We start from the raw sequence: 25,322 nt of genomic DNA, 5'->3' as shown, positions 1-25,322 counted from the left end.
CTGTCCTTTCAGCTTCCTACCCATATATCCAGCTGCCTACTAGACTTCTGCAAGCAGATATCTCACTATTGTCTAACATCAACCTGACCAAAACAGCTCTTGATCTCCTTTCTACCCCTTTCTCCCTCTAGTTTCTCATTCTTGTTGATCTCAGTCAGTGATATCTCCATCTTCCGAGCTTCTCGTTCCATAAATCTTAGAGTCCTCTTGATCATTTTCTCTCCCCTTCTCCCGACATCCAATCTATTTCTTGAATTTTTCAATTCTGCCTCCAAAAGAGAGCTCATATCTTACCATTGCCAACTCCTTGGTTCAAGATTCTTTTACCACTCACCTGGGCTGAAAAATAATTGTCTTCTAGTTAATCCTCCAGTGTAGCGTTCCTGCCCCTTCCCCGGTCAGTTCTCCACGTATCTCTAGAATAATCTACACACTTACTTAGAGACCTTTGGAGTCTCTCCTTTATCCCTCAGATACACCCACTCACTGGGCCCCACCAGCGATGACTGGCCTCCTGCCTCTTGCTTCTGCCCTGCCTCTCTTGTTCATTAGACTCCAGTCCCAGCTCTTTATGCACTGTGTTCTACCTGTCTCTGAGCACATGTGCATCTTTTCCCTCTGAAATACTTGTCCCCAACTGGCTAGCTAAATCCTTCCTATCCATCATGTCTCAGCTTAACTGTAAATTCCTCAGAAAGGCCTTTTCCATTTCTATCAGCTAATCAGCTAAGGTGTTCTGTAGTTTTCCTTCAAAACACTTACTACAATTTTTTTTTTTTTTTTTTTTTGCAAAGACCTGTGGAGGCATTTTTTTCCCTCTCTTACCCACAGGATGATAAAGTCTGTGACAATAGGTGGAAGGATGTGTGGGCTTCTTGTTTTGGGATAATTTTGATGTTTGGTAGTTGATTTTTTTTCATCTCTAGGCCTAGTTTCCGCACATAGTAGGCACTTGACTCTTTAAATGAACAGCATATGTCATATAAGTTCATATAAGTACTGACTTCAAAACACTGAATTCTTACCTATGCAAATGCAAAAATAGATAAGATTTTATTTGTTTTACCTAAAACCAGCAGTCCCCAACCTTTTGGGCACCAGGGACCAGTTTCATGGAAGACAGTTTTTCCATGGGGTTGGGGCTGGGAGGGTTGGGGCTGTGGTTCAGGCAGTAATGCCAGCAATGGGGAGCAGCAGATGAAGCTTCACTCACTCGCCCGCAGCTCACCTCCTGCTGTGCGGCCCTGTTCCTAACAGGCTGCAGACTGCTACCGGTCCACGGGCCAGGGGTTGGGGACCCCTGCCTAAAAGTGCATAAAATATAAGCTAATCAGCTATAGGTTTGTCATGCGTACAGCAGTTAGAAAAATCCTTTAACCTTTTTTTTTTCTTTTTTATAAGCTATAAAGCATCAGCAGCAAGTGAGATAGAAGATCTTAAGGTGGAGAACATGTCACTTCACGAAAAAGTGGCCAAGGCTGAGAAAAGTGCAGAGGATGTTCAGCATGAGATATTGGCAACTGAAAATGCAAATCAAGAATACGCAAGGTATTGGGGAAAAATAAAACCTGCCGACACCTGTGACCTGAGAACCATTAAGACAATTTAATGTTGTTGAAAGCCAGCTACTAAGTGATGCAGGAAACTGTAGTCCCATGGCTTGCTTTGGGTGATCTTCAATTGCAAATTAAGAATTTACACAGTTAAAAAAGTACAATTCTTGATAGTTGCTTGAGTTGAAAAAACTAAAATGTCTGTAAATTGTTTAGTGGACTCTTCTCTCTCAAACCCAAGGATGCTTCTAGATCTGCAGACCAAATCAGCACTTAAAGAAGCAGAAGTTAAAGAAATCACAGTTTCTTCTCTTAAAAAAATAACTGATTTGCAGAACCAACTCAAGCAACAAGGTGAAGACTTTAAGAAACAACTGGAAAAAGGAGAAGCAAGGTAATTTAGGTTTAGAACTGAAATGCTATGTGTCTCAGTTATTTTTTCTAGTATACTATAGTTTAAAATTTAATTTTCCCTTACAGAAAAGCTGGAAAAGAAAAATCAACAGCAGAATTAACTGAGGAAATGAATAAGTGGCGTCTCCTCTATGAAGAATTATATAATAAAACAAAACCTTTTCAGGTCTGTCAATTAGGACTTAGCTTACTTGTATTTAAGAATTCATGTTGTTCCCTGTCAGTCATGACAGTGACATGGTTCTTCTGAAAGATCATTTTGCTGTGCATTTACAGTACCAATTTAACTTCCTATTTTAAAAAGCCTATAAATTTTATTGCATTATTATGCATACTTTTTTTTTTTTTGGCTGCCTTGGGTCTTCGTTGCTGCATGTGGGCTTTCTCTAGTTGTGGTGAGCGGGGGCTACTCTTCATTGCAGTATGCATGCTTCTCATTGTGGTGGCTTCTCTTGTTGCGGACCACAGGCTCTAGGTGAGTGGGCTTCAGTAGTTGCAGCATGCAAGCTCTGTAGTTGCGGCATGCAGGCCCAAGAGCGTGCAGACTTCAGTAGTTGTGGCATGTGGGCTCAGTAGTTGTGGCACACGGGCTTAGTTGCTCCACGGCATGTGGGATCTTCCCGGACCAGGGCTCGAACCCGTGTCCCCTGCGTTGGCAGGCGGATTCTTAACCACTGTGCCACCAGGGAAGTCCCTAAAAGGTAATTTTTAAGCCTATAAAGATGACATTAAAAAATGTATGCATAGGGACTTCCCTGGTGGTGCAGTGGTTAAGAATCCGCCTGCCAACGCAGGGGACACGGGTTCGAGCCCTGGTCCGGGAAGATCCCACATGCCGTGGAGCAACTAAGCCCGTGTGCCACAACTACTGAGCCCACGCACCTAGAGCCCATGCTCCTCAACAAGAGAAACCACCGCAACGAAGAGTAGCCCCCGCTCGCCACAGCTAGAGAAAGCCCGTGTGTAGCAACGAAGACCCAAGGCAGCCAAAACTAAAAATAAAAATTAAAAAATTACCTTTTAATAAGCTTCTTAAAGTTAATGGCTTAGAAGGCTCTCCTGATGTGAACTTTTGATAATTAAGCTATGTAAATTTGTGACACTTACTTTATGATTTTTCTCAGTGTTTCTCTAGTACGCTGATCGTAAAAGGATAAATGCTAATCTTGGTAGTTAAATAGAGTCAGAAAACAGTATTAGTTATAATGGGGTGATGTGGCTGTTGTGGGTGATTAGGCTGGCTAGCAGGGCTTCTTTCCTCATTTCTTTCCCTCTGTTTTAATAATGACCTTTGAAATGAAAAACAACTTTTTTTAAAAAAGAGCCAATTTATGGAGAACCCTAAGTAAGTCAGCATAATCTTTTTTTTGTCTTTTGCCTTTTTATTTTCTTTCACTTTAGTTGTACTTATAGTTTATATGAGTCAAGTAAGATTTAACAGTTTTAAATCTTAACTTTATAAAAAAATATATTTTTCAGCTACAACTGGATGCATTTGAAGCAGAGAAACAGGCTTTGTTGAATGAACATGGTGCAGCTCAGGAACAGCTAAATAAACTAAGAGACTCGTATGCTAAATTATTGGGTCATCAGAATCTAAAGCAAAAAATCAAGCATGTTGTGAAATTGAAAGATGAAAATAGCCAACTCAAATCGGTTTGTAAAATCACATTTAGTTCTGTTGATATTGATATTGGGGTGGGGTGGGGTTTATTTTATTAGGGTAGTGCTGACCTCATAAAATGAGCTGGCAAGTGTTTCATCCTTTCCGTTTCTTTGGAATAGTTTGTGAATAACTGGTATTAATTCTTTATTGAATGTGTAGTAGAATTCAGTGTTAAAGTCATCTGGACCTGGGCTTTTCTTTGTGGGTGGTTTTTGATTGCTAGTTTAATCTATTTGCTTATTAGAGGTCTATCAGATTGACTTTCTTTTGGAGACAGTTTCAGGAGTTTCTGGATTTCTTGGAATTTGTTCATTTCATTTTAGTTATTGGATTTGTTGGTATACAGTTGTTCATAATATTCCCTTACAATCCTTTTTATTTTAGTAATATCAGTAGTAATGTCCCCTCTTTCATTTCTGATTCTAGTAATTTGAGTATACTCCCTTTTTTTAGTTCCTTTACTTCTGCGAACATGTTTATAATGCCTTTAAAATCTTTTTTGGATAAATTCAATATCTGATTACTCTCTTGGACTGTTTTTGTTGCCTGCTTTCTCCCAGTATATAGGTCATGCTTTCCTGTTTGCATACTTTGTAATTTTTCGTTGGAAAATGGATGTTTTAGATAAGATTTGGTAGCACCTCTGGGTACTGCTATCCCTTTCCAGGTATGTTGTTATTTCTTGTTTAATGAAGTCTATCCTCCTCCCCAGCCCCAGTAGTTTGTGCCTCTGATGTTGCTACTGAGGAAGGTTCAGTTTGGGGTGTGCCCACAGTCACCCTGAGATGACTTTAATTTTGGTAAGGCTGTCTTCCTCTCTCCCCAAACACTCGCAGCTGCTGGCTTATCCCTCTGTTATTTTCAACAATGCCCTGGGGCATAATAAGTTGCTCTACAGACTAATCCAATCTAGCTCCTTTGTTGGAATTGTCTTAGGTCAGTACTCCAGGAGGGCTCCTCCCTCTCGTCTCATTCAGTAGTTCTCCTCTACAAAGCAGACAGCCTACAGTTTACCCTACATTTTGAATCACTTTCCAATTCCCTTGTACCACAAACTCTACTATTCTTTTTTTTTTTTTTTTTTTTTTTGGCTGCATTGGGTCTTCATTGCTGCACACAGGCTTTCTCTAGTTGCGGCGAGCAGGGGCTACTCTTCATTGCAGTTCATGAGCTTCTTATTGTGGTGGCTTCTCTTGTTGCAGGGCATGGGCTCTAGACGCATGGGCTTCAGTAGTTGTGGCACACGAGCTCAGTAGTTGTGGCTCACGGGCTCTAGAGCACAGGCTCAGTAGTTGTGGCACACGGGCTTAGTTGCTCTGCAGCACGTGGGATCTTCCTGGGCCAGGGCTCAAACCCCTGTCCCTTCATTGGCAGGTGGATTCTTAACCACTGCGCCACCAAGGAAGTCCCTCTACTGTTCTTGAGAGCACCCTTCAGCTTGAACTTCCCTAAGCTCTGTTGCAAGTGAAGTCAGTTCCTTTGGGAATAAATTAGGAGCTCTTTGTTTTACAGCCTGCTTCTCCTACCAGGCGAAATTTCTGAGCCCAAGCTTCAGAGCTGGATTTGCGGACAATGGCAAGCTTTTCTCTGAATGACACCTCTGTCCCAGTAGCTGGATGCTCAGTAGACTTGGGGGAGAGAGAGATGGGGAGCACCCTGAGGTTCTCTCACCTTGCCTCTCTTGGTTTGAAACCATTGTCTCATGAGCCAGGGAAAGGGTGATCAGGGTCTCCGTATTTTCAGCACTCTGCACCTGAGATAAGGCCTCCATTCCTTGGAAGAAAAGACCCCCCCACCTCTCAACAACATTTGCTGTGGTTCAGAGCAACAGATAGCTGGGGGGAAAGATGAGAGATGCTGATGTCCTGCTCCCCCTGGCAGGAAAAGCCTCTGACTGGGAGCTAGGGAAAGAGGGAGCCCTGTGCACTTGGCTGCAAGGGTCTGATGTAAAGTCTTTGCTTCACTAAGCAGGGATTGGAGAGAAATGGAACAGGACTGGTTCAAACACAATAGGCCGCTGCCTTTTTTAACCACCTTTTTGTGGATCTGCTTGAATAAATATTTCTTCACTTGCTGTTTTACCTTAAGACCATTTTCAGAGGCTTTAAATGGTTGCCTTTTTATAATTTTTTATATCACTAGGGAGCAGGTCAGCAGAGCTTCTCCTGCTATCATGCTTGTAGTGGATCTCAGCATTTAATTTGGTGTTGAACTTTTATCAGAAACATAGCTTTATACCTGTAGAGGGACAAGAAGATTTAAATGACTTGTCTTCTTTGTCACAGCTGTTCAAAGTCATTTTGTAATTTATAGTCTGAAAGCCTATATCTAGTAGGCTTTTGCCATTAAGTTTCAAAAAATGAACATCTTTGGGATTGTCGGTAGCATTGGTAATGCATTTCACCAACATGATCTTCAATAATTATTTATTGACTGTATTTTTTCTTATATAGGAGGTGTCAAAACTCCGCACCCAACTTGCTAAAAGAAAACAACATGAAACAAAACTTCAGGAGGAATTGAATAAAGTTCTGGGTATCAAACACTTTGATCCTTCAAAGGCTTTTCTTCATGAAAGTAAAGAAAATGTTGTTCTCAAAACCCCGCTAAAAGAAGGTAAGAAATGAATAAATGTCCATAAGTCTCACCTTCCTTTGGATTTCCTTTCACAGCATTGAGCAAGTTATCCATCTTTGTGAAAATTTGTTAACAGTTTCTGATATAAAAGAAATTCTCACTGAGATTTTTTTGTATAAAATGCCTTTTCTTGGGCTTCCCTGGTGGCACAGTGGTTGAGAGTCTGCCTGCCGATGCAAGGGACACAGGTTCGTGCCTCGGTCCAGGAAGATCCCACAGGCCGCGGAGCAGCTGGGCCCGTGAGCCGTGGCCGCTGGGCCTGCACGTCCGGAGCCTGTGCTCCACAATGGGGGAGGCCACAACAGTGAGAGGCCCGCATACCACAAAAAAAAAAAAAAAAAAAACTGCCTTTTCTTTCCTGCTTCCATACTCTCTATTCTCCATTTGTTCAGATCCCATCTGTCCTTCAAGCCCAGCTCAAGTTATATCTTCCTTGAAACCTTGTCTGACTTTTTTGCTCCTACCCACCCACTACCAGAGTTAATCCCTCTGTCATACCCTTGGCATTTTTAACCTAAATGTCCAATTTGTAATTTTGAAGAAGTAGATTTTTCCTCTTTCTTGACTACAAATCTCTGTATCTTTGACAATAAACTGAAATTGGCTGAAATAGTGAATGAAGAAATATAAATAAAATTATGCTAAAGAACACATGCATTGCTTCATCTGCCTTAGAGAAGATAGAAGCTGCCTGTTTTTACTTCATAATGACTGATGAATTCATTTTAATTTAGAAAACTAACACTGCTGTTTAATACTCCTTTCAGGCAATACGAACTGCTCCTGAGCTCTTAGTGGAGTTTTAAGAATCATGCAAGTAAACATCTGAAAAGCCTGTTGAAGTTTATTTCATTCTTATTATTTTTATTGTTATTGTTGCTACTTTTGTTGTTATTATTGTTTGTAATGAATATTTTTAAATCTCGTATTTAATATTAACTTCCTGTCCTTACATATGTGAAAGGAAGTTCAGAATTTTTACATTTACTAAATGTTTCTGACATTTTAGTTTCTATTGTCAGTACTTCCTCCTTGATGCTCACCCTATTACCTCATTCTAAACCTTCTGACAGGCTTTCCAGCTTTGCAGCTCATCCCATCAAGTCAATATTCTTTTAAAAATGCTGACTCTCATACTATTATTTCTGTATTCTGAAACCTTAGGTGGTTTCAAGCCTCTAATCCCCAGGTTTTTTAGTTTGATATTGGAGGCCTTTTCTAATCTGAACCTTAAGGGCTAAAATACCTTGGCTTGGGCTTGCCTCTATTTTGATTCTCCTAATAATGTTCATTCTGTCCTACCCATCATCCATTTATCCAGTTCAAGTAAGAAATAAAGGTATGCTTAATTCTGTAGCAACCTCTTTATCTCTTACCAAAGTCACTGAGTTGGTTAATAATTTATGGATTCCTAGACCCCATCCCAGTCCTCCTAAATTAAAATCTGGGATTTGGTCTGAAAATCTGCATTTTTAACAAACTGCGGTTAATTCTTAGAAACTCTGCTCATAACCTCTTTAGAGAATTTGTCTTATGCTGCTTGGCATCTGCCTGATTCCTGGGTGTTTGATTTATATTTATGTAATGTGAAATAAAATCACACATTAAGTCATTGACCCAATTATACAACTTGTATTATATGAAGTTACATTAATCCTTCTGTTTAAGGTATGTTTATGGTCTCTGCCCTCCCCTCCCCAACTTGTCTCCAGAATCACTAATGGTAATATACTACTTAGAAAGTGGTCATTCTCCATCTAAAATATCTGATTAACACAGTTGGTATGATATTATAGGCCATCTTTTTTGTAATGTTTCCCCATTGATGGACCAACAGAGACTATTACAGTAAGAATAACTTTTCATAATAAATTATTTTATTAGATATTAATACATAATTAAGTTCAGAGGAAATGTAGAAATTAGAAAAATTGTCTAATAAAATGAAATAGTTCAAGACTTCTGCTTTTAGCCAAGATGGAGTAACAGCGATCAGATTTATTACTCCTCCTCCTACCCTCCACACACACACACACACACGTGCGCACACACACACACACCCCTAAAACTATCCAAAATGACAAAATATACAAAAGAATGATTTTAAAGATGCTAGACATGAGATAAGAAACACAACAATCCCTTAGAGTTTAGGAAAATCAAGGTGAACCCTACAGTTGCTCGCTGTTTACAGCCTTGAGAGAGTTTCCAAACTATGATGCAGGGAAGGGGAACCCAGGCAGAGCCCACCAAACTAACTGAGTTGAAAAGACAGAACTGAGACCTGGGGAGATGAAAGAGGCTAGAGATTGCAGGACAGAGTACTAGAAAGGAGAACATTGCAAGGAGAGAGAATTCTGGAGATACACAAAGGGTCCCTCAAGTAATCACCTGAATACTGACTAGTCGTACATATAAGGAAACTACCTGAAGCCTAGGGAAGATCCACCCTCCAAAATTAAAAGTAACAGTGCTCAAAGTTCACACAGGCTAGAAAATACTGCCTGTTCCCACAAGCCAAACTGGAAAACCTCATGATTAATAGGGCATTGAGTAGGGTATACAGCAGTGTTCGGTACTGGGGAATAATTAGTACTAATGAGCACTGCTCTAGTCCCACCTAACAAATCTTAAAAGGAAGACCCAGAAGGATCAGACTCCTTCTAAGAAACTTAATTATTACATCCCAGAACAAAGCTCAAGAAAATTTATAGGCTTATAAAAATATCAAGCACCCAAAAAAGTAAATTTTAAAGTAAAATCTAATCAAAACAAGATTCTAAAAATGAACAGGACACCAAGGTGCTCTGGGACAGCTTCAAGCAGCCTAATATATATGTAATCAGAGTTCCCTGAAGATAGAAGGAGGGGACAGAAAAATCATTTGAAGAAATACTGGTGGAAACATTTCCAAATATGATGAAAACTAGAACTCTAGGAACAGTAAATATGAAACATCACAAATTGCTGAAAAGCAATGATAAAGGAAAACTCAACCTAAAGCTGTCTCAACAAAAATAGTTCTCAGAAGCAAAGATGAAAACTTACTTTCAGACATAAAAAACTTTTTTCTTATTAGTGTCTTTAAAATATAATTGTTTAAACAAAAAGAATAGCAATGTGGTCTGTAGTTTATACATACTTAAAATTAGAGTATGACAGCAATAGCTCAAAGCCCAGGAGGGGAGAAATGCAAGTATATGATTGTAAGTTCCTTATACTATATGTAAAATGGTATAATGTTACTTGAAGACAGACTGGTAAGTTAACAATGTGTACTGTAAACCCTAACACAATCACTAAAATAAAACACTTGTAGCCAATAAACCAACAAAGAAGATAAAACGGAATCATAAAAAAATATTCAATTAATTCAAAAAAAGGCAGAAAAAGAGGAAAAGGAAAACAGAACAGAGGGGTCAAAAAGAAATCAAATAGCAGTATGATGAATTTAAACTTAACCATATCAATAGTCACATAAAATGTAAATGGTCTGTATGCCTCAATTAAAATTCAGAAATGATCAAATTAGATTAAAAAGCAAGACGACTATATGCTGCCAACAAAAATACACTTCAAATATAATGACAAAAACAGGTGAAAAGTACAAGGGTGTTACAAGATACACCATGCTGAAGGGATAGGAAGACCTGGTCCCTCCTTCCTCCCACAAACACACTGACTCAACAGCAATACAGAGACAAATTCCCTTTGGAAATGGGGAAAGAATAGTCTCTCCAACAAATAGTGTTGGGAAAATAGGATATCCAAATGGGAAAGAAGGAAATTGGAACTACACAAAAGGCAACTCAAAAAGGATTAGAGCCTTAAACGTAAGACCTTAAACTAAAACTACTGTAACAAAACATGGAAAAGACTTAATGACATTGGTCTTGGCAACAATTTCTTGGTTATGATACCAGAAGGTCAGTCAAGCAAAGCAAAAATGGACAAGTGGAACCAGATGCAACTAAAAACTTTCTGTATGACAAAAGAAGCAAAGTAAGTGTTGGCAAGGATGTAGAAAAATTAGAACTCTTACACACTGTTGGTGGAAATTTAATATGGTGTGACGATATGGAAAATAGGATGGAGCTTCCTCAAAAGATTAAAAATAGAACTACCGTATGATCCAGCAATCCCACTTATGGATATTTATCCTAAATAATTGAAATCGGGATCTGAAAGAGATATTTACACTTCCACGTTCATTGCATTGTTATTCACAATAGCCAAGATGTGGGAATGGATGAGGAGAATGTGATACATACCTGCAATGGAATATTATTCATCCTTTAAAAAGAAGGAAATCCTGCCATATGCAAGAAATGGATGAATCTTGAGGACATTATGCCAAGTAAACTAAATTAATCACCAAAGGACAAAAACTGCATGATTCCACTTATATGAGGTATCTAAAATAGAATCATAGAAGCAGAGAGTACAGTGGTGGTTGCCAGGACCTGGGTGGCGGGGGAAATGGGGAGTTGCTAATCAACAGGCATAAAATCTCAGTTATGCAAGGTAAGTTCTAGGGATCTGCTCTACAACATCGTGCCTATAATTAAAATACTGTATTTTACACTTAAAATTTTCTTAGAGGGCAGATCTGTTAAATATTCTTACCACAAAAAAAAAAAAGGATATGCCATGATAATGTTGACCAGTTGAAAACAAAAACTAGAGTAGCTAATATCAGACAAAATAGATTTCAGAGCAAAGAATATTACCGGGAATATAAAGAAGTTCATTTCATAATGATAAATGAGTCAGTTCATCAGGAGGCCAAAATCTAAACATTTATGTACCCAGTCATGGTCTCAAAATACGTGAATCAAAAATTGATAGATTTGGGCTTCCCTGGTGGCACAGTGGTTAAGAATCTGCCTGCCAATGGAGGGGACAAGGGTTTGAGCCCTGGTCCGCGAAGATCCCACATGCCATGGAGCAACTAAACCTGTGTGCCACAACTACTGAGCCCGCGCGCCTAGATCCCATGCTCCGCAACAAGAGAAGCCACCGCAATGAGCAGCCCGCGCACGGCAGGGAAGAGCAGCCCCCGCTCACCGCAACTAGAGAAAGCCCTCACGCAGCAACAAAGACCCAACGCAGCCAAAAATAAATAAATATTTTTTAATTGATAGATTTACAAGGAGAAATAGAAAAATCTGTAATTATAGTCAGAGATATCAATAGCCTCCCTCATTAAATTGTAGAACAAATAAATAGAAAATGAGAAAGAACAGAGAAGATTTAAAAAATACTCTGAACCAACTTGATCAAATTGACATTTATAGACATCACCTAACACCAGCAGAATACTTTTTAAGTGAGCACACAAAATTTACCAAGATTGGTTATACACTGGGCCATGAAAACTGTCTCAATAAATTTAAATGGATTCCAGTCAAACCAAGTATGTTCTCTGTCCACAATAGAATTGAATTAGAAATCAATAACAAAAATCTCTGGAAAACCCATAAATGGTTGGAAGTCAATTATCACACTTTTAAGTGAGCCACTGGTCAAAGAATAAATCAAAAGAGAAATTAGAAACTATTTTGAACAGAATGAAAGTGAAGACACAACATATCAAAACACGTGGAATGGGGCTTCCCTGATGGCGCAGTGGTTAAGAGTCTGCCTGCCGACGCAGGGGACACGGGTTCGTACCCCGGTCCGGGAAGACCCCACATGCCGTGGAGCGGCTGGGCCCGTGAGCCATGGCCGCTGAGCCTGCGCGTCTGGAGCCTGTGCTCCGCAACGGGAGAGACCACAACAGTGAGAGGCCTGCGTACCGCAAAAAAAAAAAAAAAAAAACACGTGGAATGCTGCTAAAGCAGATTTAGCACAAAATTACTTCACTGATGGCCTATATTTCAAAAAAAAGAAAGGTTTCAAATCAATGACCTCAGCTTTTACCTTAGACATAAGAAAGAAAACAGCAATTTAAATCCAAAGTAAGTAGAGGAAAAGGAATAATAAAGGTCAGAGCAGAAATCAGTAAACTAGAAAATGGAAAAACAATAGAGAAAAATCAATGAAAATAATTCATTGAGAAAAGCCAATAAAATTGATAAACCTCTAGCTAGACTGATAGAGAATATAAAAATACATAAACTAGCAATATCAGGAATAAGAAAGGTGACATTATTACTTTTGTGTGTGATGGATATATTCACTATCTTGATTATGGTGACAATTTTATGGGTATGTATATCAAACATACCAAATTGTTCAAACTGTACACTTTAAATTCATACAGTTTATTATGTCAGTTATACTTCAGTAAAGCTCTTAAAAAGTAGTTCATTCTGAAACTAAAGTTTTAATATTGCAATTATTCTTGTCTCTTGGGCTACTGGTTTTAAATGGCTTTATTTCTGAAGAACTTTTGGGGGTCTTTGGGGATTTTTTTTTTAGATTTATTTTTTATTGACCTAAGACCTGTTCATTTGTGTGTGTGTGTGTGTGTGTGTAATTCTTTTTTTTTTAACATCTTTATTAGAGTATAATTGCTTTACAATGTTGTGTTAGTTTCTGCTGAATAACAAAGTGAATCAGCACAGTGTATACATATATCCCCATATCCCCTTCCTCTTGCGTCTCCCTCCCACCCTCCCTATCCCACCACTCTAGGTGGTCACAAAGCACTGAGCTGATCTCCCTCTGCTATGCGGCTGCTTCCCACTAGCTATCTATTTTACATTTGGTAGTGTATATATGTCAGTGCTACTCTCTTTGTCCCAGCCCTCAAGTCCATTCTCTACATCTGCATCTTTATTCCTGTCCTCCCCTAGGTTCATCAGAACATTTTTTTTTTAGATTCCATATGTATGTGTTAGCATAAGGTATTTGTTTTTCTCTTTCTGACTTACTTCACTCTGTATGACAGACTAGTAAGACCTGTTCATTTTTACATGCATTATTTTTAGTTAAGATTTGTTCAAAGGAAATAGTTTTCATTCTTAGAAAATTTTGAGCTTTGTTTTGGGGGGAGGGTTTCAGAATGTGTTTGTTTTTTAATTATTAACAGAAGAAAATCCCTTAAGGGAAAAAAATATGCCCTTTTTTGTAGATGCTAATGATTTCTTCCCTTTTGAGATTATGAGGAAAATGGGACAGTTGTTAGGAGGAATCCTTGGTACCACATGTATGGTGGTTTCAGATTGAGAATGTCAAGTCCCAAAACTTATTTTCTTGTCCCCACCTAACCCCTCTCATCCCCAGCATTATACAATCCTTCGAGTATGAAATGATAAACAACCCCCTTACCTCATTATATGAAGTACTAAATTCCATTTATTAGCAGTTTTAATAGATATTTGGAACAGCTTCAAAATATATTCCCATATTTTTGCTAACACCATTCCAGAGTGCCTATAATTTCTGAGAAGCACCCAATCTTGAAAAGCCACATATTGGAAAGTGTTCACGGTTAAGCCCTAATAAAGATTTACAAGTACTCAGCCCCTGAAGACTGGGCTTCTGATCATATAGGTCTTAACTAATCAAGTTGATCCCAATTTTCCTCCTACTGCAGATAATATTTTCCAGAGATGGCCACAATAATATCTCCTAACCAACATGCTCTTCTTTGAAGTGACATTCTCTTCCACTGGGAGACAGTGGTCTGTTTCCTCCCCACCCCATGAATTGGGAAGGCCCATTAACTATAGTGGAAGTGGCACTATGTAACTTCAGTAGCTAAGTCATCTATATTAGTTTCATATTGCTGCTGTAACAAATTGACCCCAAAATTAGTGGTTTAAAACATCACAAATTTATTATCTAAAAATTCTGGAGGTGAGAAGTCTAAAATGCATCTTATGGGGCTGAAATCAAGGTGTTGGCAGGGCTGCATTGTTTCTGGAGGCTCCCGGGACAAATCAGTTTCCTTGTCTTTCGCAGATTCTGGTGGTCACCTGCATTCCTTGGTCCATAGCCCCTTCCTCCCTCTTCAAAGCATATCACTCAAATCTCTGCTTCCTCTGTCGTATCTTTTCTGATTCTGACCCTCCTGCTTCCTTCTTATAGGGACTCTTTTGATTACCCTGGACCCACATAGGTAATCAAGTATAATCCCCCAATCTCAAAGTCTTTAATTTAGTAACATCTGCAAAGTCCCTTTTGCCATGTAAAGTAACCTATTAACAGGTTCCAGAGATTAGGATGTGGACATATGTGGTGGAGTCATTAGCTTGTCTACCATATTCATCAAAGATGATACAGTGTCTCCCTGGTGTTCTCGGATACTCATTCTTGGAAGCCATTCACCTTCAGTTGATTCCCATCCTTGGAGTTAGCTGCCCCAGGTGTGAAGCAGCAATGAATGGCCTGGGCTGAATCCTACCCAAATTACAGATTTGTGAACAAAATAGATGTTGCCATTTAAGCCACAAGGTTTTAGAGAGAGTTGTTACCAGACTACCTTCTATTTAATTCCCTTTACTACTTCTCTGAGACCCAATGTTCCATCACTCTACCCTCTATCTTTCCATTCTTTTTCCTCTCACCTTCCTATTAAATTCAACACTTCACAAATTCAAATGTCTGTATCTTACACTTTTGTACCCAGGCCGTCAAGCACTACTAAAGAAAATCGTCTAATTTCAGAGTTGGTGGCCATGGCAAGGTCCTGCTTTCCACCTTAACTAGGTTCTTAATGTCATCTAACATTATTGTTTCTTTTTCTTTCCCATTTTTTATTTTTCTCAAACCTCAGACTTTACCACCTCCCCTCAGCTGATGATAGCAACTTCTACTTCACAAAGAAAATTAAAATAACAATGGTGGAATTTCCTAAAAATGTAGGTTATTCAACAAATGATTTTGAGATAACTGGCTTTCCACATGTTGGAAAGAAGTTTCATCTTTTACCTCACTCTCGAACCAAAAATAAACTCCAGATTTAAATTTTTTTAAAAAACAACTATATACAAATATCCCCTCTCTTTTAGATTCTTTTCCCATATAGGTCATCACAGTGTATTGAAAAGAGTTCCCTGTGCTATACAGTAGGTCCTTGTTAGTTATCTATTTGATATATAGTAGTGTGTATTTGTCAATCCCAGTCTTCCAATTTATCCCTCCTCACCATGCTGTGCTTCCCCACCCCCACCCCCACCCCACCCCCCGGCAACCATAAGTCTGTTTTTCTACATCTGTGACTCTATTTCTGTTTCGTTGTACAGCAGAAACTAACAAAACATTGTAAGTCAACTATAATAAAAAAATTTTTTAATTAAAAAAGAAAAATATTACAAGATAGGGGCTTCCCTGGTGGCGCAGTGGTTGAGAGTCCTCCTGCCGATGCAGGGGACACGGGTTCGTGCCCCACTCCAGGAAGATCCCACATGCCGCGGAGCAGCTGGGCCCGTGAGCCATGGCCACTGAGCCTGCTCGTCCGGAGCCTGTGATCCACAACGGGAGAGGCCACAACAGTGAGAGGCCCGTGTACCGCAAAAAAAAAAAAAAAAAAAATTACAAGATAATGTGGGAGAATGTCTTTATAATTTCAAAATGGAGAGGCTTTCTAAAGAGGATTATGAAGCCAGAAAAGATAGCTGTGATTTCTTAAAAAGTAAAAGAATCTGGATGTAGAAAAATTCCATAATAAAATGACAAAGTCATGCAATGCAAATTTCCTCTGATTAGAGGCTTTTTTAAATCAATAAGTAAACCAGATCCATACAGATATAACTTAAAAGAAGAAATGCAAATGTTCTTTATTTTTGAGAAGATAATCTTACTCATCATCCAAGTTATGCAAAGTAAGATGAAATGTTAATCTTTCCATATCAGATTAACAATGATCAAAACTTTGATGATACACTAAGGTGAAGGTAGGAGGAAATGGCATATCATACAACTTAATCATAAAAATCATCGTTTTTTAAAATTAACTAATTTATTCATTTATTTTTGGCTGTGTTGGACCTTTGTCACTCCGTGTGGGCTTTCTCTAGTTGTGGTGAGTGGGGGCTACTCTTCGTTGCAGTGCGCGGGCTTCTCATTGCAGTGTCTTCTCTTGTTGTGGAGCATGGGCTCTAGGCTCGAGGGCTTCAGTAGTTGTGGCACATGGGCTCAGTAGTTGTGGCTCACAGGCTCTAGAGTGCAGGCTCAGTAGTTGTGGTGCACAGGCTTAGTTGCTTCATGGCATGTGGGATCTTCCCGGACCAGGGCTCGAACCCATAACCCCTGCATTGGCAGGTGGATTCTTAACCACTGTGCCACCAAGGAAGTCCCCATAAAAATCATCTTGACAGTATCTGTTAAAGTCAAAAATCATGTGCTCTTTGATCCAAAAATTCCTCTTCTAGGACTTAATCTTTCAGATATCCATACAAATATGGATAGAATTCAGTATAAGAATATTCTCTACAAAACTGTTTGGTAGCAAAAGACAATGTAGTCCTTGATTAACTAAGTGCCTGATTAAGTACGTGCTTGATTAGCTAAGTGTTAGTGATCTAGCCAGGAGTCTCTAACCTCGTCCAGGTCAGGTCAGGAGGTGAGTGCTAAGGTAGAACCTCAAGAATTAGTAGGAGTGAGTCAGATGAAGGGGGCTGGGGATATGAGGATTCAGTGCAAATGTAAATTACATGACATGGGAAGGTAGGAGAGTTTGGCATATTCGAGAAACTGAACGTTCAGTATCACCAGCAGAAAAGTGGTGAGGAGTTAAACTGCAAGGGTAAGTAGATCTGATTGTGTGAATCATAAAGAGCAAAACATGCAATAAGAGTTTGATCTTTAACTTGTGGACAATGGTGAGCCATTAAAGGGTATTAGAGCAGCAACAGGTATGTGTTTCAGAACATCACTCTGACTGCTGAGTAGGAAATTCATTGAATGGGAATAAACCTGAAGTCAGACTATTCATCCAATACTATTTATGAATACCTCACATATAGTTAGACACTGTCTAGTTGCTTAAAAAAAAAAAAGACAATACTCCATGTAAGGGTAAAATATGGCCCCTGGCCTGAGGAAGAATTCAAGGCTTTCTGGCTTGGGCAGTTGGAGGAAAGACCATACTATTCCTTGAGATAAAGAACTTGGGTAAAAAAAAGCACATTTGCAGAGGCAAGTTGACACTTTCGGTGTGATACACACTGAATCTGAGGAAGTGGAGGTGTCAGGTAGAATCTTGCATACATACGTCCTCAGGAAAAGGATCTGAGCTAGAGACACACATCTGGAAATGATGTGTGTGCAGATGGTAATTGATCTTTAGGATCAGTGGGATCTGCCAGAATGTTAGAGTCATTTAGCAACTATCAAGATTTTTTAAATAAACACTGTGCTAGCGGCTATAGAAAGAACCAAGACAATTCCTATCTTCAGAGTTTACAGTATAGCGAGAAAGACAATCAGTCATCCTTATAAATGTAACATTACAAACTCATTTAACTACTCTGAAGAAAAAGGAGCACAGCTTTAATAGTGTTATGGGGATAAAGGTACAGATGCTAATAAATGACCAGCAAGGGTTTGCACCAACTACATGAGTGAGTGGCCAATGAGGTTAGCTTTCCATAAAGTTCCTAATAGTAGTAGTAGTAGTAGTAGTAGTAGCAGCAGCAGTAGTAGTAGTAATAGTCCTGGCTTTCTGCAAAAGAAGATGCTATCTAAGGGGAGATTTTAGATCTTTCAGAATTCAGCTCTGGTATGAGTGGACTGCATTCCTGAGGGAGTGCCAGGCTAGAGTGTATTGAAGGTGTGGATGAGGTCTCTTTGGGAGGAATGAGCTAAACCTCGGTCTGTTTATTAAGCCTCCAAACTTTTGCCTTAAGGTTTTTGCCATGTTGCCTGCCAAGGAACATGCAGGGCCTGGCCTGTGTGTGTTGGGCTGACAGGTAAAAATCCAAGTGATGAGAAGCTTGGGCCATGTCTAGTTCCACTCAGGCCCTATCTCTCCATAAGAGCCCTTAACCGTGAATACCCATCCATGCTCCACACTACTGACAAGAGGGGATTGTCTGCAGTTTGGGATGCCCTGCCACCTTCCCCACTATCCCTGGAACCCTTCTACCACATCCTCTCTTCTTGCTGCTATTCATGACTTCTACATGAACACCACATTATACCAGGTGGGGCCCAGGAGGGTGGAGGCCGTGTAAAAGATAAGGCCCCAGAGTCTAAAGACATTGAGACATCTACTCTCATTACAAAGGTTTTAGTTAGGACTCCAAGTCTAGCTCATTCAATAGTCCTTGAACTTAGAAGTCATCTGAACCTCAATCACAAATCAAATTTTGTCGACTAGATTTTCTGGAGACTGTTCCAACAGAGAGGGTGGCTTCAATGCCTTCTATCTCCAGCTCAGTCACAGTAACGTTTATCCATTTTCCCTGAGCCGGAATTGATTGATTCTCTCCCTCCCCCATTCACTTCACAATCCCTGTTAGCTCTAGATTCAAGAGAATAACAACAGCCGAAAAAATATTTGCTGTTTCTGTGTACTTTCACTTGAATCATCCTAATTCTCCTCCTGGCTCTACAGATGCTTGCCATCTGGGTAGGAAAAATTAAGGAAGTGCAGTTAAGAAATGTAAAAACCATGAAGGTTAGTATTTCAAGATCTTATCCCACCATGCTACACTTCAAAGCTCACGTTGAGGGGCTTCCCTGGTGGCGCAGTTGTTAAGAATCCGCCTGCCAATGCAGGGGACATGGGTTCAGGCCCTGGTCCGGGAAGATCCCACATGCTGTGGAGCAACTGGGCCTGTGCGCCACAGCTGCTGAGCCTGCGCTCTGGACCCCACGAGCCCCAACTGCTGGGATCTGCGTGCCTGGAGGCCATGCTCTGAAACAGGGGAGACCACTGCAATGAAAAGCCCACACACCACAACGAAGAGTAGCCCCCCGCTCGAGGCAACTGGAGAAAGCCCTTGTGCAGCAATGGAGACCCAACGTAGCCAAAAATAATAAAATTAATTAATTAAATAAAATTTAAAAAAATAATCCACTGACATTAGGACATTTAAAAAAAAAAAAGCTCACGTTGAGAGAAATGACCAAAGGAAGAGAAATAAACGTAAAATTTGTGAAAGCCAATAAATGTTTATTGACATGCCTAAGGTAGAGATACTTAAAGCCACCTCTGAAAAAGGTACATAGTATGGCTCTTTCTCCTTTGTTAGTCCTCATTTACTCTAACCCACTGTAGTTTGGTTTCTGTCCCCAGTCCTCTGTGAAGTCTCCTGCTAATTTCTCCAGTGAATTCTATCTTGCCAAATCCAATGGACACTTCTCTAGTTCCGCCTTACTCTAATCCACAACTTCCTCTTTCTTGAAAGCTCTCATCTCTAGATCGCTGAGGCCATTTCCTTGGTTATCCTTTCACCTGTTTCTTTCCTCACTCCTTTGCTGGACCATCCTGCACTAGACTTGTAACTGTTGGAGTGAGTAAGGGATTAACCATTTCTTCTTTCTCCACACTCTCTTCCTACATGAGCTCACTGAATTTCATGAATTCAAACACCATCTTTACCACTTTGCCGCATCCGATGTGATAATTGATTTAGATGAGGAACATCAATGGAGGCAATTAGGTAAAAGTTGTTAGGTTTCAGGATATTTACAGATTCCAAAGTAGGACCCCAAAGATTACTTACTATTGCAAAGGGTAAAAAAAAGTACCACTCTAACAAATGGGAAAACATAAAATCACTAATATTGAGATGACCTTTTGTCATCTAATGTGATACAATATGGAATACACAGCATCGTCAATCTAATCAAGTCTCAAAAAAAATTCACTTTACAGAAAACACAAAGCTTAGTGGAATATTAAATGACTCCCTGAAGAAAATAATCAGATAATTGGTATCATCATTGGTATCTTCAAAAAGCCAAAGCGACGGAAAAAAAAGTAGGAATGTCTGCACAAAAACCTGCACACATGTGTTTATAGCAGCTTTATTCATAATTGTCCAAACGTGGAAGCAACCAAGATATCCTTCTGTAGGTGAATGGATAAATAAACTGTGGTACATCCAGACCTCCAGACAATGGAAACTCATTCAGCACTAAAAATTACTAGCTGTCAAACCATGAGGAGACATAAAGCAGGAATCTTTTTTTTAAAATTAATTAATTAATTAATTTTTGGCTGACTTGGGTCTTGCTACACACAGGCTTTATTGAGTTGCGGCAAGCGGGGGCTACTCTTGGTTGCGGTGCATGGGCTTCTCATTGTAGTGGCTTCTCTTTGTTGCGGAGCACGGGCTCTAGGCACGCGGGCTTCAGTAGTTGTGGCATGCGGGCTCAGTAGTTGTGGTGCATGGGCCTAGTTGCTCCGCGGCATGTGGGATCTTCCCGGACCAGGGCTCACACCCATGTCCCCTGCATTGGCAGGCAGATTCTTAACCACTGCGCCACCGGAGAAGTCCTAGAAGAGGAATCTTAGATGCATATTTCTAAGTGAAAGAAGCCAATCTGCAAAGACTACGCACTGTATGATTCCAAATATATAACATTCTGGAAAGGGCAAAACTATGGAGGCAGTAAAACGATCAGTGGTTGCCAGGGGATGAAGGGTGGGGTGGAATAAATAGGCAGAGCCCAAGATTTTTAGGACAGTGAAAATACTCTGTATGATACCACAGTGATAGATACATGTCATTATACATTTGTCTAAACCCATAGACTGTACGACAGCACAAGTGATCCATAATGTAAACTATGGGATTTGGGTGATTATGATTTGTCAGCGTAGATTCATCAGTTGTGACAAATGTACCACTCTGATGGGGGATGTTGATAATGGGGATGCTGTGCATGTGTGAGGGCAGTGAGTATTTGGGAAACCTCTGTAACTTCCCCTCAGTTTTGCTATGAACCTAAAACTGTTCTTAAAAAAAAAAAATAAAGGTTTAATTCTTTTAAAAAAGTAGAAGTGTTGATTTAGATGAAAATAAAACTAATAAGACATAATAACCAAACAAAATTTGGGTAGAAAGTATAATGGTATCCATTAAGCTATTCTCTAAACTTTTCTGTAAGTTTGAAAATTTTTATAATAAAAAGTTTTAAAGGGGACTTCCCTGGTGGTCCAGTGGTAAAGAATCAGCCTTCCAATGCAGGGGACGCAGGTTCGATCCTTGGTCAGGGAACTAAGATCCCACATGCTACAGGGCAACTAAGCCTGTGTGCCATAACTAGAGAGAGGCCTGCGTGCCACAACTAGAGAAGAGCCTGTGTGCCACAGCGAAGACCCAATGCAGCCAAAAATAAATAAATAAATATATGTTTTAAAAAGTTTTAAAAATTTCCCCACATTAGCTAAGAAGTGATAACATATAATTTTAGCTCAGGCCTCTCCTCAAAGTCCTGACTCATGTATCCCTCGTTCCTTATCACCCTCAGCTGATGGCATTACCACATACTTCACTGAAAATTGAAGCAGTCAGACAGGGACTTCCTCATCCTTCCTCTATTAAATTTTCCAACATAAATACGTATGTACTCATATCCCCTGCCTTTACTCCTTACAAGGTGCAGCACCTTGTATTATTCTTCAAATACAGTAATTCCAAGGGGAGGATTATGTTTCTCACCTCCATTGATGTTAGGCTGGGCCATGAAACTCGCAGTGTACCTCCCTTTAGGAGAATTATACATCCCTGCCCTAGTAGATGTGAGTTGGTCAATGGCCCTGTTTCCGAAAAAGATCACATCCTGAGGTGTTGCGGCTTAGGACTTCAACATATCAACCCATAACACCTCCCACTGGTTAACGGATCATGCCCACTATCATATAAACATGATCTAATATTGGACCTGCTAAAACAAAACAAAACCTAAAACCCAAACTTACAATTCTCCTGGGATCTTCTATCACTCTCCAGCTTCCATGCCTTTACTTAACCCCTTCACAGGAAAGGTACTTGGAAGAATTTTCTACAGTATTGGCATCCATGTGTTTATTTTCCATTCTCTCTCCTCACCCTTCAGTTGAACTTCTGTACCCTCACTCCACCAACCTGACAATTCCAATGGTCACTTCAGAGAATTTGGCAATGGTCACTGAATGGTGGTGATGGCTGCACAGCTCTGTGAATCTACTGAAAACCATTAAATTGTACAATTTAGAAGGCTGAGTTTTATGGTATGTGAACTATATATAAATAAAGCTATTTTTTTAAAAATCCTTAAGCAGAGTGCCGTCTTAAGTTGCTTAGAAATATGTTACCTCCTAGAAAGCAAATTTTCTTGCCTGTACAACATAAAAATAGTCTGACACAAACAAAGGCTAGTTTTGGTCGGTGTGTTCATCTTCAACAATAAATATTTTGAATATTTGTTCTTTAAATATACACACTTCAATTTCGCTATCAGCAATCACCAACAGAAACAGACTCTCTCTACACTGTTTCTACTATTCTGCCTTTTCCTATAGTGATTTCTTTTCACAGTCAAGATGTGCTGTCTCTTCAATCACTGGTGCTTAGAAGAGCAAACCAGTGATCTTTAGCAGCAGAATCATGACAAACACATACCTTATTAATTTGGATTGTTTAGAATAAAGTCTATTTTGGGGAAAAAGCAATCAAAAAATATTATAGTCATGTCCTTACACAACGGAGAATTTAGTAAGAATGAAATAAGTTCACCAATAAATTCTGCTTTTTTTTTTTTTTTTTTTTTTTTTGCGGTACGCGGGCCTCTCACTGTTGCGGCCTCTCCCGTTGCGGAGCACAGGCTCCGGACGCGCAGGCTCAGCGGCCACGGCTCACGGGCCCAGCCGCTCCGCGGCATGTGGGATCTTCCTGGACCGGGGCATGAACCCGCGTTCCCTGCATCGGCAGGCAGACTCCCAACCACTGCGCCACCAGGGAAGCCCAAATTCTGCTTTTGATATTGATTTTAATCCATTCATTTACTCATTGATTCATATATTCAAAAAATATTTACAAAATATCCATTCTGTGCCAGGTGCTGTGTCTGGAGCTGATACAAAGAGGTGAAAAACTTAAGTTTATAGTTGAGTGGAAGGAGACAGACTTGAAGTAAATGACGGTAATCACACATAAAAAACGCTAAAAAAATAAAGGTATAAAATGCTGTGAGAAAGGAAAACATGGAGGCCTAATTAAGATTGTGTGTGTGTGTGTGTGTGTGTGTGTCTACGTGTGTCTGTCTGTATGTCTATTTGAGGAGAGAGGCTGACAATGTGAGTGGAGTCAAAGGTGGGACAAAGATCATGTATGGTCATGTAGACCGGAAGTTATTGACAGGTTGTAAGAAAGTAGGAAAACAATCTGATCTATATCTTAAAAAGGTTATTCAGTGGGTGGTGGTGTAGTGCAATGTGCAGAGATGCCAAGAATAAAAACCAAAGTTATCACAGTGGCCTAAATGGCCCAAACACATCTCCATCCCCACATGCCCACCCCTCCCCTCTCTGGCTTCACCTCCTACCTCCCACTTCCCTATTTTATTCTTTTCAGGCACACTAGACTTCTTGCAGATGCTTGAGCCCATCAGGCTGCCTAGGCATGTGTTCTGTGCACTTGGTGTTTCTTCTGCCTGGAATGTTCTTTTATTAGATATTCTTGGAGTTACAGAATGGAGGAACCTCTTTTACCTGGCTTTCTGGCATAAGTGTAAAGCAGAGCCCTGGCTGGTTGACCTGTAGGAGAGGGAAGTAAAACTTCTTAAAGTGAAGCCACTGAGATCTTGGATTTAATGTGTTAACTTAGTGTAAACTAGCCTATCTTGACTAATAAATACAACAGTTAACATAACAGAAAAAAATTATTAATTAAAAAAAATCTTTAAAGATTTTTCAATCTGTTAGAGAACTTAAAATAGTGTCAATTTCATTTTGTTGACTAATGGTGAGGTTGAGTATTTTGTCACGTGTTTTGGCCATTCAAATTTTATCATCTTGAATTGCTTTTTTTAAAAACATATATTCAGGTATAATTGATTTACAATGTTCTGTTAACTTCTGCTCTACAGCAAAGTGATTCAGTTAAACATATATACATTCTTTCTCATATTCTTTTCCATTATGGTTTATCACAGGATAGTGAATATAGTTCCCTGTGCTATACAGCAGGACCTTGTTGTTTCCCTATTCTATATACAATAGTTTGCATCTACTAACCCCAAACTCCCAACTGAATTGCTTTTTAATATCAATATTCAATTTCTTATTTATTTATTTTTGGCTGCATTGGGTTTTCATTGCTGCACGCGGGCTTTCTCTAGTTGTGGCGAGCGGGGGCTACTCTTCGTTGCAGTGTGCGGGCTTCTCATTGCGGTGGCTTCTCTTGTTGCAGAGCAGGGGCTCTAGGCACGCGGGCTTCAAGTAGTTCTGGCTCATGGGCTCTAGAGCTCAGGCTCAGTAGTTGTGGCACATGGGCTTAGCTGTTTTGCGGCATGTGGGATCTTCCCAGACCAGGGCTCAAACCCATGTCCCCTGCATTAGCAGGCGGATTCTTAACCACTGTGCCACCAGGGAAGTCCAATATTCAATTTCTGTTTATTGGCTTTTTCCCTATTGATTTTCAAAAGTTCCTTATGTAGCATGGCAATTAGCTCTTTGTCTCTCATGCATCACGTATATTTTCTCCCAGTCTCTCTTCTGATTATGTTAATTATCATTATTGTTGTTGTTATGCAGATATTTACAAAAATCTATGTAGTCTATTTTCTTGATATTTTCACTTTTGGTTTCTGAATTTCATGATATGCTTATAAAAGACTTCCTCACTCTAAGATTATTCTACACATTTTCCTCTAGTACTTTTGTTCCATATTTTGGTTAAACTTTTTTAATCTGTCAAGAACTTACTTTAGTATAAGTGAAGTAGGAATCCAGCCTTATTTTTTTAAATTAATATTTATTTATTTGGTTGCGTTGGGTCTTAGTTGCGCCATACAAACTCTTAGTTGCGGCATGCATGTAGTGTCTAGCTCCCGGACCAGGGATCAAACAGGGGCCCCCGGCATTGGGAGCTCAGAGTCCTATCCACTGCGCCACCTGGGAAGTCCCCCAGCCTTATTGTTTTTAATGATTCATTTTTAATTTATTA

The 25,322-nt window shown here is 39.7% G+C and overlaps 1 protein-coding gene across 4 annotated transcripts in view; it reads left to right on the top strand.

Annotated features, from left to right (window-relative positions):
• HMMR (hyaluronan mediated motility receptor) overlaps window positions 1–23,298 on the top strand; it is a 44,939-nt gene extending 21,641 nt beyond the window's left edge. For 2 of the 4 annotated variants that reach the window (XM_081233516.1, XM_081233515.1), the window contains exons 13-18: window positions 1,402–1,548; window positions 1,795–1,947; window positions 2,034–2,133; window positions 3,447–3,623; window positions 6,087–6,249; window positions 22,234–22,427. In XM_081233516.1, coding sequence (XP_081089642.1) covers window positions 1,402–1,548; window positions 1,795–1,947; window positions 2,034–2,133; window positions 3,447–3,623; window positions 6,087–6,249; window positions 22,234–22,319 — 826 coding nt within the window. In that variant the 3' untranslated portion in view covers window positions 22,320–22,427. Of the gene's footprint in view, window positions 1–1,401; window positions 1,549–1,794; window positions 1,948–2,033; window positions 2,134–3,446; window positions 3,624–6,086; window positions 6,250–7,037; window positions 8,223–22,233; window positions 22,428–23,214 lie in introns of those variants that run through there. The other 2 variants (XM_081233517.1, XM_081233518.1) reach the window with 2 other exon arrangements.
• The last annotated feature ends 2,024 nt before the right edge of the window (window positions 23,299–25,322 follow it).

This window comes from Mesoplodon bidens (genome assembly GCF_964165515.1).
Source record: "Mesoplodon bidens genome assembly, chromosome: 4".
NCBI lineage: Eukaryota > Metazoa > Chordata > Mammalia > Artiodactyla > Ziphiidae > Mesoplodon > Mesoplodon bidens.
The sequence above is the reverse complement of the archived record's forward strand: the minus strand, read 5'-3'. Positions and strand labels throughout refer to the sequence as shown.